This window comes from Hippoglossus hippoglossus, chromosome 22 (genome assembly GCF_009819705.1).
Source record: "Hippoglossus hippoglossus isolate fHipHip1 chromosome 22, fHipHip1.pri, whole genome shotgun sequence".
In the NCBI taxonomy this organism is placed as follows: Eukaryota; Metazoa; Chordata; class Actinopteri; order Pleuronectiformes; family Pleuronectidae; genus Hippoglossus; species Hippoglossus hippoglossus.
Genome location: NC_047172.1, coordinates 8465011 through 8481517, shown reverse-complemented (window position 1 = coordinate 8481517; position 16507 = coordinate 8465011). Strand labels below are relative to the sequence as shown.

The 16507-nt window shown below is 43.3% G+C and overlaps 2 protein-coding genes across 3 annotated transcripts; one reads left to right on the top strand and one right to left on the bottom strand.

Annotated features, from left to right (window-relative positions):
- Positions 1 to 1035: 1035 nt before the first annotated feature.
- Positions 1036 to 5171, bottom strand: LOC117756786 (ankyrin repeat domain-containing protein 34B). Its single transcript, XM_034577569.1, has 4 exons — positions 4610 to 5171; positions 3865 to 4047; positions 3141 to 3348; positions 1036 to 1266 (listed from the first exon to the last, which is right to left on the bottom strand). Exons 1-4 carry the CDS (start codon positions 4820 to 4822, stop codon positions 1058 to 1060), a joined length of 813 nt encoding a protein of 270 aa, XP_034433460.1. The 5' UTR covers positions 4823 to 5171; the 3' UTR covers positions 1036 to 1057.
- A 2259-nt stretch (positions 5172 to 7430) lies between these two features.
- LOC117756780 (RNA polymerase II elongation factor ELL-like) lies at positions 7431 to 16148 on the top strand. 2 transcript variants are annotated; one of them, XM_034577557.1, is made up of 11 exons: positions 7431 to 7802; positions 9616 to 9660; positions 10013 to 10134; positions 10869 to 11029; positions 11912 to 12213; positions 12513 to 12637; positions 13121 to 13716; positions 13811 to 13877; positions 14451 to 14622; positions 14881 to 14925; positions 15040 to 16148. In XM_034577557.1, the coding sequence occupies exons 1-11, from the start codon at positions 7668 to 7670 to the stop codon at positions 15166 to 15168; spliced, it is 1899 nt and encodes a 632-aa protein (XP_034433448.1). In that variant the 5' UTR covers positions 7431 to 7667; the 3' UTR covers positions 15169 to 16148. The 2 variants fall into 2 exon arrangements, with proteins under 2 accessions (XP_034433448.1, XP_034433449.1); XM_034577558.1 differs by having other exon boundaries at positions 7526 to 7802; positions 13814 to 13877.
- The last annotated feature ends 359 nt before the right edge of the window (positions 16149 to 16507 follow it).

The window sequence follows — 16507 nt, the reverse complement described above, 5'->3', positions numbered from 1 at the left end:
TCAGATAAAACCCTGAACATTTTCATTTAAGCGTGATAGAAAAAGCTAAACCGGCAAATACTCACTAAGTTATTGACATATTCCTGATTCTTTAATACAAACTCTACATATGTTGAGGTATTATCCTGGTGCCTCCTGAAGCCAACGCCCTCTTTGGAGCTCCACATCAAAAAGTCAGATTCATTGTAAGTTACGATGTTTAAAGTAAATTGTTCTAAAGCATTTTGTGCTTATAAGAAAATGTATAGTTGACAATGAGGATTCAACGAGATGTGATCTCAGATAAAGAAACAAATCTATCCTTGAACTATGGAAACTGATTCATTTCTCATGTGGAAGCATCTTCTTACAGAGGGATGAAGATGCCTCCAGCAGAAGTCTCAGTCTTGAAGGCCCATGTGGTTCGTCCTGTCTCCTCTGATCTGGTCGAGCTGCACCGAGTGACGACGCAGTGACCTCCTGCTCCTCTCACCACAGCAGGAGGCCACAGGAGCCACCAGGGAGGTGAGAGAGAGGGAGAGGGGGAGCGGAGGGAGTAGTGTCGGTCTCCCAGATGCTCCTGACGAAGAGGAGGGTGTGGAGGGCGGATGAGGCAGAAACACCATGCTCCTGCTTTTAGGGAGGGAGCTCTGGCTTGGTACCTTCAGGTGAGAGTCTGATTGGTGGACCAAGGGCGGGAGGTGAAGCGGAGGCGGGACCACCGTGACGGAGGGGAGGGTGTTCCTGCGGAGGTGGGAGTGAGGTGATGGGCAGACAGGAAGCTTAGTGACAGAGCTCCTCTGGGTCGGTTGGTCCAGCGCTGACCCCGCAGGCGTCAGACTCCTCTTGGAGATCAGTCGGCTCATGGTTGCCTGAGAGGAGCTCGCCTCTGTGAGGGGGGGCCCGGACTGAAAGACCCTCGGAGGGAAATCCTCACAGCCCCTGTTGTAATTCTCTCCTCCATGTCTGTTATCCCCTCGGTGAACCAGGCTCCTTTCTTCCACCCTGAACTGATGGAAATGTGACTCCTCATCCTCATCCTCTCTTCTCTCATCTTCGCACCCTCCTCCCCCTCGTCTTAATCCTCGCTGCCTCCCTCCTCCTCCTGCCGGCTCCTCTCCCTCGTGCCCTCCTCATAAGCTCTGTTCAGACAGGCCAGGTTGTGAATGGCCAGCCACGGTTCAGATAACACCCTGTGTCTGGGAGTGTCACAGCGGCTCAGTGGACTCAGCTCGCAGGAGGGACGTCTGCTGCTGCTGCTGCTGCTGCTGCTGCTTCCTCTTTTAGCTGATGGAGGAGACACAGTGTGTGAGCGTAAATCACATGTAAAGTAGTGCTGGTCATTCCATACTATATTTCATTCTACATCATTTTATATATATATCGACTGAAAAAGTGACAAAAATTATCTTAAATTCTCAAATTAGCATTTCAGAATGCTATGTTGTCGTGTTGTCTTTTTTGTATAAGAATACATAACGATGGATGACACGTCTCCATTTTCTCCTACTTTCCTAACCGACCAATCGCGTGTAAGCCTCAGCTGTCAATCATTTTGTTGCATAAAATAACTAATTAAAACATAACGTAACTGAAAAATTAATATTGGATCAAACATCGGTGTGAAAATGACAGAAACCATCTTTGAAAATAATTTATTTAACGTGTAGTTTGACTTTTTAGTTTGGTCCATGTTCCATCTACTAACATGGAGGAGGCTGGGTTGAATCTTGAATCTTGAATCTTATACTGCAGTCAGCCACCAGGGGACGATCAAGATGATTTGGCTTCACTTTTGGGGAGCTGTCATATCGTCCATCTTTATATATTGATGTCTATGGATGTTTGAAATGTGTGTGAATATGTTTTTGTGTGTTTTCAAACATTTTCTTTTGATCTGCAAATATCACAGAAACACATCAGAGAACAAAATTTTAAAAAGTATCAAAATGACAACACTGAACATAACATGAAGATGCTGGGAGTGTTAAAAATGTCCTCCAGATTACAGAGATAGAGGTAAAGTCAGTGGATCGGTGGATTTAGATCATCAGATCTGATGACAACCCATTCAGCTGTTCTTAAGATATTCAAGTCTCGACTGTGGCCCAACCACTAACCTGTCTCTAGTGTCGGCAAACATGCATTAAAGTTGCAAAGATGTCTTTAAAATAAGGTGAGTTTTATTCTGAAACTGTGCCTAATCTGCCACCATCCTAACCAGCCTCATGTAGGGGCACCCCCCCTCTCAGGCTCTCTCACGGATTACGTGTCAGTTCCTGTAGAAGAAGTGCAGCTTCTTTTATTGTAATGCACGGTTTAGAGTTGACTTCACTTCACCCTGGCAACACGTTTTCATTTTCTGTCTAGACGATGCCTTTATTAAACTCTGCTCCGCCACAACCAGCAACCAGGAGAGTCTGACACTTACAGATAGTACTGATCTCAACCTCAAGATGGAGAAGCCCTCACTTTACACTATACAAAGCACAGTAACGTTTTTTCTATTGAATTTAGATTCCTCACAGATGAACCTTTGTTCTCGTGCTTCTAGAGAATCCTTCCTTTAAGAATGAAAACACTATTTGACAAAACAATTTTCCAAGAAGGTCCATTTTTGATCAGATCACACACATTTCCTCAGCAGAGAGATTTTGCAGGTAATGTTTAAAAGCCGAGATTGAGGTTTCAATCTTCACCTGGTAGGTGATTCATAAAATGGGCCTTGTGGTGAGATTATTTTAATCAACCCTCAAGATTATGAATTATTTCCTTGGAAATTGTTGAAAATTTAAAAAGAAAATTATTTTAAAAACTCCCCGGATCCACCCAGAAGGTCATGTTTTTGTCTTGATCCCCGTCCCATCTCTCCACCAGGTTTTGTTGATATACCTGCAGGAGTTTTTGTGTAATTATGCTGACAAACAAAAACAACGAACAAACAAACAAACGGACAGGGGTGAAAACACAACTTCCTTTGTCGTGAGAATGCCTGAATATTTTCAAAGCTTACATGCTTCCTCTGCAGTGAACATAACGTTTGCTTTTGTTCTTCTTATTAAAATGACCTGGTGTTATGTGCAGTAACGTGCACGCTCAACAGCATCATCGTGGAACAGTGACAGTGATTATTATTCCTCCAACTGAACAGTTTCACTCACTGAAGTTGAAGATGTTTTCTCCCTCAGGTGAGCTGGGCGAGCTCGTCTTCAGGACGATGTCAGACGGGGACATGCAGGACACCGGCGAGTTGTTGGGGGAGGGGGGGACGTTCAGGTAACGTCTGGTCACTGGGCCTCCGCTCACACCAACCTCTGTGGTGATGATGATGATGTCACGACCCCTGGCCCGACAGGCGTCCATCAGCACCTGTGGAACACGAGCACTGGTGAGAGGATCTTTGACCATTAATTGAAAGAGGAAAAAAACTGAAATAAAAATCCTGGGCCTAATACTGTATTTTACTTTATACTTTTACTCCATTACATTTTACAGGGGAATACTGTTTATTTAAGTAGTCCACATTTATCTGACAGCTAAAAAATTTACTTCCTTTAAGAACCAAGAATTAACATCCAAAACACATAATAGATGTATAAACTATGATGCATTGTTCTAGATTTAGATGAATGCATAGTTGTTGTTTATTGTAAATAACTGCATCTCACTGTCTCACAACATTAAAACACTCCTAATACATTAATGATAATTATCAATATTATGTATATTATTATATAATAAACATGTAATAAACATGTAGGTATTTCTTCCACCATCTTTATACGTCATTATAAATCATTAAAACTCAAGCTCTCTCTTCCCATCTACCCTCCCTCCTCTTGATTTTTCCTTTCCCCTGATCACTCCTTCCCTCTCCTGACTGACCTCCAGCGTGGGTTGGTGCTGAGCGTTGATGGCGTACACCAGAGCTGAGGCTCCGGAGTGGTCCTCCATGCTGGGGTCGGCTCCTGCAGACAGCAGGGTGGATGCCACCTCAGCTCCTGCTCGCTCCATGCAGGCGTACATCAGAGCGGTGCGGCCGGCACGGTCCTGTACGTTAGGATTTGCCTGGAAAAAGAAAAGAAAACATTGAATGGTTCTTATTAACATGAACATAACTCTTACATCACATATACAGCATCATATAAAGCCTCAGTAAAGGCCCAGTGTAAATTAGGAGTCAGTCAGACTTGTTGGCTCTTCCATGTTCAGAAATCAAAACGTAAACGACATTAGAATGATTGTTAGTTGCTAATGATCTTCTGATCTTCTCATTCTTGGTTTCTGCCTCTCGAGTGAGAGACACTTTATGAGACACTTGCTCTCTAATGCTCCGTCCTCTGTATAATCAAGTATCTTGCCTCAGAGAACACTGTGTTCTGCTCCACAGAGCCAAAATGTTAAGGAACAGTTTGGTCAGTGGACGAGGACACAAGCTGATACATTAGGAACCTGTTTACTATGCATTAAAAATATACTGCTCTTACCGCAGGTACAGGTTTATTATGCATTAGAAATGCACCTTAATCAATATCTGGTTGAGCTTACATTCAGACTTGTATGCAGAAAATTGGATTTAAGTGTGTGCTTTCTGGGTTGAAATTGGAAATATTAGTTGGTGCGGGCTGACCTTGTTGTGGAGCAGGTATGTGAGGAGCTTCACTGTCTCGGGCCCGGCCGGCTCTCCTCTCAGGGCCTTACACGCAGCCAGCAGCGCCGTCTCTCCTTTGGGGCAGCGCCCGTTGACCTGAGCCCCCCCGTCCACCAGCAGGCGCACCAGCCGGAGCTTACCTGAGGCTGCTGCACTGATGAGGGGGCTGCAGTCAAACAGGGGGTCCCCCATCGCCTGGAGAGAGGCCGGAGGAAAACACTGATTATTTGATTACTCCAATTTCACTTGACCACAACTTTTACCAACTATGTCTCGTAAAATCTGGTCTATATAGCACAGCGATGCTAATGTTATCCCAATAGTATTATTTTTTCAATGTATATGATTATATTTTTTAATGACCCATTGTATTTTGGTGTTTTTTCTTCACTAAATTGCCTTTTTTACTCACAAACAAATACAATTTCCCAACAAAAATAAGTTAAATGAAAGTATGAAATGCATAAAAAAAATATAAAAACTAAGTAGAAATGTAAATTTTAAGTAAGATTTAGTCGCGGTTGTCTGACAGATGTCTCATTCAAACTGTCACTAACTGTGTCAATGAATTTGGCAATTATTGTGCAACATGGGTAAATATTATGTCTAACAAAAGGAATTTCTCTAACCTCGTCAGAAACACAGAAGTGCTTCCCTCCAGTTTATCTTGTCCAGTTTGTGAATTCCAAAGAACCCGGCTCTTGGGTGAATTTTTTATTATAGTTTAGCCTGAAAAAATAAAATAAAAAACCCCCTAAAGAAACTAGAGAAATGACACTTAACGTCAATTACAAGAAATGTGTTGATTATTGTGTCATATGGGCAAAATTTATGTACAATTCTCAAACTAACTGTTAATTACAATAAAAAGCTGGAAACAGGCATCATTCATAGTGAGTCAATGTAGATTCAATGAAAATGAAAGTTATTGTTATTATAGATGCTTTAAAAATCAACATGGATGTGACATATGGAATCTGCAGGGTGATATATGGACAGATACCCAAAGCAAATGTTAAACTTACCTTGATTTATTCAGAGTAGTTGCAGAGAGAAGTTATTATGTTTATTCCATAATTTCCTCGACCCATTGAAAAGTTCTGGTCCTCATTCCGCTGACCTGCGAGGACACTACCTTTCATCCGCTGCCTCAGTCTGTGACTCCTCTGTTCTGATCTGTCCTCGCTGTACCCGCTGGGCGGAGAGCGGACGCTCGTCCCGCAGAGAGCGTTCAGAACAGTTTCCAGTCCAAAATGTCAACTGCACTACAAAGACCCACAATCCCTTTGATTTGTGTCGGCTTTGAAACAGGCCTCATCTGCCTGGTGGCCACCGTCTGCGTTCACACACACACACACACACACACACACACACACACACACACACACACACACACACACACACACACACACACACACACACACACACACACACACACACTCCAATGCGGACACACACACATAAACTCTCAGCAGCTTTTTTGAATATATAAACTATGTAATTCATTTATTCTCTTTTTTCATTCAGTATTTGTCTCTGCCTTTTGTTGTCTGTTCAGCGACTGTTCAGTGAAATAAATAAATTTGACTTGAATGGATTCATGAAGAGAGAAAGAGATTCAAGCTCTGAGCCTGTGTCTGTGATGAGATCAGGAAAAACACACAACCACTAAACGTAGGTCAAACAGAAAGTTGGAGCTGAACAAGAGAAAAGGTTGTGTCTCTAAACTTATTGGCTGCAAAGGTTGATGCATTACTTCTCTATATGATGCCTTTTTCTGACTTCATAGTAACATCATGATGATGTCATTCCTACCATATTATCATTAATTATTTTTTGATTTATATAAACTTCCGGTCTCGTCCATAGGAAGCAGCAATACCTTGAATTAAGAATGCATGACATAATTTTCTGACTTTAATCTATCAAACTCATTAAAGTGAATATCAGTCACATTATATTGATTATCCAAAAATAAATAAATACAATTTTCAAATGTGATAATATAACAGAACAATAACTTTTCATCCAAGGTTACAGAATGTAATGTGATGTCAAACAGTGTGTGCTCAGTATTTGAATATTTCATATTACTCAGTAATATGAAATCTACCAATTACAAGGCTTGTTGTTACATTTGAATCTAGTGATGTTGTCTTAGGGCATAGTTTTTACAGAATGACCAGTCTTGTGTCACCCAAAGGACAGAAGGGTTTAGGGACAGTGACAAAACAATGCATGACTGTCCCCCGGCTCAGTTCCACAAAAGATGCATCTAACGTCAATGAATTTGGCAATTATTGTGTAACATGGGTAAATATTATGTCATACAAAAGGAATTTCTCTAACCTCGTCAGAAACACAGAAGTGGGAGGGGCACAAACATGCATCACTCCAGTTTGTGAATTCCAAAGAACCTGGCTCTTGGGTGAATTTTTTTATTTTGAAAACAAACAAAAAAACACCAAAGAAACAAGAGAAATTACATTTGACGTCAATTACAAGAAATGTGTTGATTATTGTCATATGGGCAAAATGTATGTACAATTCTCAAATTGATTTCTCAACCTTTTGTTGTTGTTGTTTTACAGAATTGGAAGAGACACAACCATGCATTGCTTTTGTTTATGTTGTCCAATCTTTGAATTAGAAAAGAAAAACACATTCTGGTGAAATCCTGCTGTGATTAAATGTTTGTAGTTCTTATCACGAATCTAAAAAACATAAAAACCTGAAGGAAATGACGTGATCAGTCCCACCAGAGAAAATCCCTGCGTGTGAGAGGAGGGGTCAGGAGGAGTAGCAGCGCGGACGTAAACTCGACGTCACGGTTTATTTATGTCCGCGGGCCAATCGGATCCCTCCTGGGCCCCGCCGTCATGACGTAATGCGATCTACTCCAGAATAGCGCGCGGCGGCGGCGGCGGCGCTGAGCTCGTCTTTTCTCCGGGATTCTGGCGCCGGTGCTCGGGCGGTAATGTCTCAGTGTTCGGTGCGGGCTGAGAGAGCCTGACGCCCGGGTGGAGGAGGCGGCAGCATGTCGGCGCTGCGGGAGAACCACAGCTACGGTCTGTCCAGCGGGGAACTGAGCCGCGGGGGGAACGTCTCCGTTTTTCACGTCAAACTCACTGACAGCGCGGCCAAAGCCATCGGCTCCTTCCAGACCGGAAAGGTAGGTCCATGTTTATAACCTCCGGTAAGCAGCCATCACACGGGATCATGTTTGAATCCGCCACTTCCGCGAGAGCAGGCTCACTTCAGAGCGAGGCGGCCGGAGAGGGCGAGGGCAGAGGCGGGTTGGGGCTTTGTGCCCGAGCCCAAGTTGTTGTGGTTGTTGTCTGTAATGAACCTGGTTCCGTCCCCGACACGGAGACGCGCCGTGTTGCGTAAGAATAATGCGGAAACTCTCCTGTGAGACGATGCTGCTAAAAAAGGCCGCGACATTACGAGCTGGAAGTGTTAGCGACTGTAGGAGGCAGGGGCGGCTCGAGGGTTTTTCTTAACCAGGGGCCCACAGTTCACACAGAAGGGGGTTGGGGGGGGAGATGTGTGTATGTCCAACGTCCATCGTCCATGCACAATTCCTGATTCGGTAATGGTTGATGGTAAATAGTCTGTGGCGACTTGACTTCTAATCAATATATCGATCGTTTCAAACTTACGATTAATGAACAATCGTTTTATGCCCCCCCCCCCCCCCCCCCCATCACTTACCTAACCCTGAAGTCCTGGCTGTGCGCGTCACGTTACGTCTCGTGTTGTAAATACTTGTCTCATAAACTCTAGAGCGAATCAAACAAATGCAAAGTAAACTGTGTGTCGTGTACGTTTCCTCATAACTTCGGATTAGTGTTTATAGTTAACGTGTAAGGTGAGGGCAGGTCAGCGGGGGAGGGAGGAGGGAGGACATGCAGCAGCACGGTACAAGGAAGCTGCTGCATAATTAACGTAGCGGAAACCCGACATTTAACGAATGCACGCGTTAGGGAAATTATTAACGAATTATCAGCTTGATTAAGTTGGTGAGAGTTTATAAATGTCGGTTTCGGTGAGTTGCCGAGCCTTTTTCCTTCCACCCATTCACACACATATTCATACAGTGCGAGGAAAGGAGTGAAGAGAAGGAAAGGACGAAGGGAAGATGGGATTTTTGGATTGCATTTGAGAGATGGAGCACTTATCATTGTTTGCCAAAGGTATCCTGAGCTGCAGCCAGTTTTTTATCTACGCGGACAGATGGACAGAGTCGAAATCAAACATTTTGATCCAGTTAATCATAAACGACGCAGACGCTGCAGGAAGTCCTGACCAGAGAACAGCACATGTGCACTTCCCCTATTCAGTAATTCCTTGTAACAGGGACAGGAAACTCCTCAGAGGACCAATGTATCATCACCTCTTTTCTGATAAAACCACCCGTGCTGCTGTCATATCCCTTCTTTCGTTTGTAATACAGAGAGATGCACAGGAAGGAGGGGTGGAAAACACCTGATGCATGACTGAAAACCGACACACGCACAATACTCTTGCAGTGCACATACCTAGTTTCTTTATTTAGCCTTTAAGTGTGGCTATTCATAAACCACTTGGCCTGATCATACAGACAAAACACACACACACACACACACACCTCCATGCTCTGTGCTGGAAGCCACATCATTCTGTGCACCCATCAACAGGTGGACTCACAAATCCTCTCTCCCCCCCAATGAAAAGGTCAATTAGATTCCAGTCATCGCACATTTTCCGTCCGGACCACAAACGTGTCGGCGTGGCCTCTGCAGTTTCCTCCAGGCGAATTCACCCCAGAGAGAAGTGACACTGCATCTGGTCGTGATAAGATGGTGAATACAGAGCAGCATGTTGCCGCTACTGGTCACGGGGGGGGGGGGGGGGCTAATGTTAATATTTGTCAGGAGTTTGTCACATGTTTTGTCTTTTAAATAGTCACTTAAATTGTAACACTTTTTTTCTTTCATTTTCAGGGCTGGCCTTCACATCCCACTATCTGTTTTAATGGAAACCAAGGGGTAAGAAGAAGGACTGCTCTGCCAAGATGTATTTTGGGAGCCGATGCTTATATTAGTAAAACAAATTTAGATACCAGAGTCAGAGTATTGTTATCAAACCCTTATAACAACAGAAATGTGAGGCTTGACTCATAGAACTTGAATTAAGAAAATAAACATCAATACACATTGTTTATTTTGTAGAATAGAAGTTATGTTATTGGCACATATCATCACAGAAACACTGAATCTAATATGTCTACGAAAGGCTCATATCGGCAGATTTTAACACTTATAATAATAATTAGATTTCATACATTTTAAAGATGTTGTATCTGATCCTTTGTATCTCTGTTTTTTATTCGTCTTGCAGAGGATCTCTATCCCGTGCTCGGAGAGTAGAGATGACGTCAGGACGTTCACCTTCGGCGTGACGAACGTCGCCCGTGACAATCCTAATGGAAGCTTTGACTGCGTCCAACAGCTCAGCACAGGGTAATGCACAGACGAATAAATTTACCTGCACCGATTAAACACAAGTAACTTTTGTCAGAATAAAGATTTAAGATGTGAGAGCTACATTTTAGGGGGAAATACAACGTGTAGATCCTTGGTACTCAGCAGAGTTTGCAGGAAGAAAAGTTGCAAAATTCAGTTTGGAGGCAACAAGCGAAGCAATCATGTGATAAATATAGGGTAGATTGCACGTTTTACTCTAAACAAGGAATTCAAAACCCACTCATGAGGGCTGTGAGCGTGTTTTGTCTGAAGCGATTACATGATTATATGTTTACTTTGTAGTCTATGAATAGGATTAACTGGGAATGTGAATGAGTTTCAATATTTTAAAATGTCTCCACTCCCCTACTGCTGTGAGAGAGTCACCCCGCTGGCAACGTATCTTTTAAATGCCAGACGAAACACGGGGCTCCTGACTCACCGTGAAAAGGCCTCGCAAGCTGGAAACGTAGAGATGCGAATTCGTCACAAGTCTCACAGTTATGCATCAAATTAACTGTTGAGTCTTGACAAGAATATAACAACAGTGTTTGTAGCTGTTTCCTGAATGACATGTTAAATATGGTGAGCTACAGATTAGTGTGTGTTTTTCACCTGAGAAGCAGTTATGCACTGAAATGTTTTGAGTGTTTAATGGGAAATATATAATGTAGAAGGAGTCCTGATAGCTCCGTCTGTACTCACTGTCTTCGTCCTCCTCCTCCTCCCAGTGCTGCCAAAGAGCTGTCTTGTCTCGGGGTGATTCAGAAGAAGATGACAGTCAACGCCACAGATGACTCGTACGATAAGGCTCGTCAGAGCATGGCCCAGGCTGAGGAGGAGACACGCAGCCGAGGGGCCATCGTCATCAAACAGGGGGGGCGCTTCCAGGGTAGGAGACACAGCAAACACTCCTGCGTGCTGGGTTATACAATGGTTAAGGAATAACACTGACTATGATGGTTAAATCCCAAAGAAAGAAAAACGCAGTCAGCCATATTGCATTGGTCACCATAGCAACATGTGTGGTAACCAGTGACAGCAGTCTTCAGTGTTTTCTCCTGCAGCATTTTGTCCTTTTGTCTGTTTTCTACTGAGTAAACCTTCTATACAGCGCACACACGTGCACATTCACATACAGTATTATGACTGTGCAGTATATTGTAGTGTAGTGGTTTTACATGGGTCTCTATGAACACTGGACTGTGTTCTGTGTCACACGCCCTGCAAATATACATACACATGATCAAACCAGTGATTTCGTTTTTTTTTTGTGTCACCACTGTCATCTTACTTGTGACCACCAAACCACTTCCTTCTTAACAGATACCTTCGCCATCATCATGTTTCACTAAGCACATACAGCACATACACACTAGTTCTGATGATTTAGTCAGTTCAGAGGAAGCGTGTAAAAAACAGAACTACAGGCTTGTGCAACCGTGTTGTTGTTTCCTAAATTAGAGAGCAGCTTCTTAGTACCCTCAATGTGAGTTTCCTGTAAGGTGTAATGGGGTTTTTTCTCTTTTATCCACACTTCTGCCACAGGACAAATATGATGATCCGCCAATTCTTCCTCCCTGTCTTTGATCATACACATTTACAAGAAAATGCAACATTTGGGGGAAAAAACCTTTACAAAAACAGCACAAGGTCACCTTTTGATTTTAGAAACCTCTGTCACGTCCCTTTGAAATTTCTTTTTGAAGATATTTTTCGCTTTATTTGGGAATGGGCGTCTTTTGATGTGTGATTTCCTGCTTCCTCGGCACAGGCAAGAAGGTAACGGTGCGAGCCCCGGCGCCTGCGCTGGCCAGCCTGACCAAGCCCAGGCCGTCATCCCAGACCTACCTCAGCAACATCAAGAGAGGGGGCGGAGGCGTGTCCAAGCTGAAGAAGGGTGCCTGTGTGTCGAACCGGAGGAGCATGGGCGATGTGCAGGAGAGGCCGCTCAGGGAGAGGCTGACACACTTGCTGGCTCTGAGGCCGTACAAGAGGCCGGAGTTAATCCTGAGGCTGCAGAAAGACGGATTCTCCGCAGAGGACAAAGACATGCTGGACTCCGTAGTGATGGAGGTGATTATTTCCTGTTTGACCCAGATAAATACAGGCTTCAGTAAAAGTACACAAAAAGAAAAATTGTGCAGAGAAATACAGGGGCTGTAAAAACAACACTTGGCTGCTGGCCTTTGTTTTTTTCAGCTGTGACACTAAATATCATCAATGTGTAAAGTGGATTTTTAGACACATATGGGGATAATAGATAAAACAGACCCAAAAATGTTTAACTGTGTTAATGAACAGATGAAACTCTTAACACTGAAACAAAATCCTTTCTCACTTCTGTGTGTATTTGTATGTAACTGTGTTCGCAGGTCGGACAACTCAGCAGTAGAGACAACACGTTTGTGCTGAGGGAGAGTCTGTACAAGGACCTGCGGAAGGACTGGCCAGGCTACAGCCCAGGAGACCAGCAGCTTCTTAAAAGGATCCTTGTCAGGTAACACACACGAGGAATGATGTGCCCCCATATTCATATGAGGAAATTGCACAAGAAACAGTGATAAAAAAGTTTTCTTGACGGTAACTGTATATGCAGACTGTGCCAACTCAGCACTCTGTAGCATGAAAACACAACAGAAAGCCTGGAGAGTCAAATGGAGCTCTTCCTCTGCCTGCATTTATTATTAAAACGATAGAGAGGGCACCTTCCTGCTTTTCTTACTTCAATTTAGGAATTGAAATTTGTGTTTCTGCAGTTGTTCAAGAGATGTAAAAAAGAGGCTAATTTCTTAAAAGGCAACAGACCTTTATATTTCATCTTTTAATTAGAATTTATTTATATGTGATATTCACTCTCTAACCGACAAATTTACCTTCATCAGACTATTTGATTTTCACAAAGAGCTATTCAGACAGAAAGTGTGTTTACATGTATATAACTGTATATGAGGTTTTATGCACAATATCACTGTCTGTGCAGGAGGCTCTTTCAGCCACAGCAGAACCTCCTCACTGCCCCTGAGGCCCAGGTCAGCCCCCTGCGAGACACCCCCAACTCCTCCCCAGCACACCGTCCAAAACCTTCCCTGCCAGAGGAATACACCGACCCTCTGGCCAACAAGAAGCCCAGGATCTCCCACCTGTCCAGCAAAACACCCAGTGACAAGTCCAGATTGAGGACTTCTGAACAAGTGTCTCATAAAGACGGTGCAGGGGCGAAGGCGGCTGACGGGAAAAAGAACTCGCTTGACCCTCGGAAGCTGTTTGACTCCCTGTCAGTCGCCTGTCAGCAGGAAGACGAGGTGGCTAAAAGGCTCGAGCCGTCTCCCTGTGCTCAGGAGGAGGCGGAGAGCCCAGGAGACCTCCCCCTTCCCGACTCTGACCGCCCGCCGTCCCCTCTGGTAGTGCCTGATCTGAGCAGACACACAACAAAAAGGAAGAAGAGCAAACACAAACACAGAGACAAGACGAGCGCAACAGGCCTGGTCAAGGAGAAGAAGAGGTGTAGGGGAGCGAAAGAAAGGAGAAAAGATCACAGTTCAGACGACCCAAGCAAAGTCCTGCTGGATTGCTCAGGTCAGTGCTGCGAGATGTTACGATATGACCTCAAGCGTCAGTGTGTCAGTATTTTAAAAATAGTTTGGCAATCTTTCTGTCTTCTTTCTTTCAGAACCAAGTGAAATTATGTTCGACTCTCCTGAGCTTCAAGTGGACGGTGACTCAGCAGATTATTTATCGTAAGTATGTTTTTATTGGTAGCATGTTTCCACCTCTGGAACTTTTCTCCAGAGATCAGGAAACTTTGCAGGAGCTCAGTTTGTGAAAATGGGGTCGAACATTAAAGTCACTGACTGGCCAAGTAAGCTGGCATTTTCCAAACCAGTTATCTTACTTTGGTTTGCTTTTAGTTTGTGGCTAACAATAATCTGAAAGATCTTTTGACCAATAAGGAAATCACAACATTACATGCATGCACAAAGTCAAAGTCAAACCTTGAGTAATTAGTTTCATCCTCCTGTGGCTTTGGCCCTGATGTGGGAACTGGAAAATAAATTACAATCCTCTTGAAGAAAGTTAAGCTCCAACAGAGGAAAGTTCTTGGGAAAGTTAAGTTTCTGGAAATTTAGCTAGAAAAGCTTTTCTGCTCAACTCTTGTATTAAATGTTTGTTAAAATACTCAAAAAAACTTGGGATTCGCTTTACTGTCCTTCAAGCTTTTTAAGATACAAACCTCTTCCAGGTTGTTAATACTTTGCACATTGTAGACGATTGATCTGACAGTGGTGTCTCTCTCTACTCTCCCTTCACAGGACGTACGCAGTGATTGGCAACCACGACCAGAGGCAGAGCCACAAAGAGGACTTCAACAAGGAGTACAATGAGTACAGAGATTTACACGCTCGCATCGACGGCGTCACCCGGCAGTTCATGGAGTTGGACACACAGCGTAAACAGCTTCACCAGGAATCACACAAATACAAGGTAATAATTTTGTATTATTATTACTAATACATGGCTGATACTTTTGTCATACTATTGTCCTACCCATCTGAAGCTAGTAGCACATTTAGCCATACTTTTTAAAATAATGACTGCTTTGAATATACTGAATATAATGCAAATGATGCATTTAATTTGAAAAATTTGGATTTTGAATTGTCGCTCACAGGTCATAAACCTTACAGTCAAATTGTGTTTTTTGTGGTCTATCAGTATAACTACATTGTTTATCTCTTGCAGACGGTTCATAATCAAATTGTTCAAGAGTATCGCAAAATCAAGAAGGTAAGAACTTTCCAGATACTTGCCGATATTGATCTCACCACTGCTGCAGATGACGAATACTTCCCCTCTTGTTCTGTCACATAATCAAGCTTCCTTTTCTTCATTTCCCTTCAGTCCAACCCAAACTACAACCAGGACAAGCTCCGCTGTGAATATCTACACAACAAACTGGCCCACATCAAGAAGCTCATATCGGAGTACGACAAACACCAGCTCAGCGTGGACCACTCCTGTCCCAAATGAAGCCCCCCCGACTCTGAGACGAGTACAGCAAACACACCGCAAGGCGACGGAGGTTCACGCCGCTGAGCTGAACGCCATCGAGCTGGATTGGATGGCGGCGGCTGAGTCTACTCTCTTCTCTTGAGACCTGCTGCAGATGCCGGCGGAGTCGTGTGGGAAGAGCGGCAGCGGAGCGGCAGCGGAGCGTTGGGTGGAAGCAGCTCTCTAACACGAGATCTTTACTGAGAAGATGAGACGTGATCTTTGAAAAGCTGTGAGCTGCTGCTTCTGTGACATGATACTGTCGAGGCCCTGAGCAACAACTGCTGAAGCTCTGAAAGCTGAAACTTAGCTCTTATTCTATAAAATGGTTACATGTGGAGAGAAGGTGCTAATCTTCCAACACACCTGTAGATCCCCGTCACACATTTGAGTTGTTTAGTGAGTGAAATGTAAACATCTAAAATGGGTATTTGCTTCTGTGTTCTGTCAGCCCTCAATCAATGTTCACATTTAACGCTGGAAGCATGAGACAACCGCTCGCTGTACAGACCCAGACAGCTCGTTACCCCAGTGGGCGGAGAAAAGATGGCGGCAGGGATGCAGACGTGCACAACCTGAGAAGAGGTCTGGTGAACTGAGACTTGATCAGTGTTGCTGTCGGCTCTCCTCAGTTCATGACTCCTGAAAGTGGTTCTGTCTGGGCTTCATAGTATTCCACTGCTCTTTTCCTTCATGTCATTATTTTTCTGGAACACACGAGACTGTTATGATGATCATTGTGTGAACTGTATTCAGGGAATTTACAGTGTGAGCGGCGGTAAAAGTACGATGATTTAAAGACCTGTCTTGATGTGGAGTATTCAAAGTTGCAGCGTTATTGTTACTGTGGGCTACTCTGGGCTATTTTTGCATGCTATGTACTTCCTGCAGAATGCACGAGGAATAAATCTGAGGTTTTGTCCAACTTTTAAATAAAGTAATTTGTTAATGATTTTGTATAAACTGACCCTGATTCATAACGCTGTTTATAAAACCAGCAAAAACATTACACAGTGTTTAAATTACAAAGACACTAAAGTTTTAGTTTTAGTAAAATATAAGTAAAGAAACAATTAAGATGTTATCATTTGGTGGATTCAATCTTAATGTTGGTTTATTTCTGGGGAGGCACCGGATCCAAACTAGAAATAATATTGTGTACCATAACTTAATAGTAGAACATATGCATATCTTTATTGTAAAATAGGTCTACCTGAACTTCTTTATGTACAATTATTTTTGGCTCTAATGCATTTTGAAAGCCTTTTTACTTTAAATGCTTTCCCAATTTAGGATATGTCATAATATGCATATATAA

Bases quoted from the DNA above. Each gene is read 5' to 3' on its own strand.
- LOC117756786 (XM_034577569.1), bottom strand. From the start codon at position 4,822: ATGGGGGACCCCCTGTTTGACTGCAGCCCCCTCATCAGTGCAGCAGCC. The intron at 4,048-4,609 runs GTCAGCCCGCAC...TTCTTTTTCCAG, and splicing joins CATACCTGCTCCACAACAAG to GCAAATCCTAACGTACAGGA. The intron at 1,267-3,140 runs GTGAGTGAAACT...CTCCTCCATCAG, and splicing joins AGAAAACATCTTCAACTTCA to CTAAAAGAGGAAGCAGCAGC.
- LOC117756780 (XM_034577557.1), top strand. From the start codon at position 7,668: ATGTCGGCGCTGCGGGAGAACCACAGCTACGGTCTGTCCAGCGGGGAA. The intron at 7,803-9,615 runs GTAGGTCCATGT...TTTCATTTTCAG, and splicing joins GCTCCTTCCAGACCGGAAAG to GGCTGGCCTTCACATCCCAC. The intron at 11,030-11,911 runs GTAGGAGACACA...TCCTCGGCACAG, and splicing joins ACAGGGGGGGCGCTTCCAGG to GCAAGAAGGTAACGGTGCGA.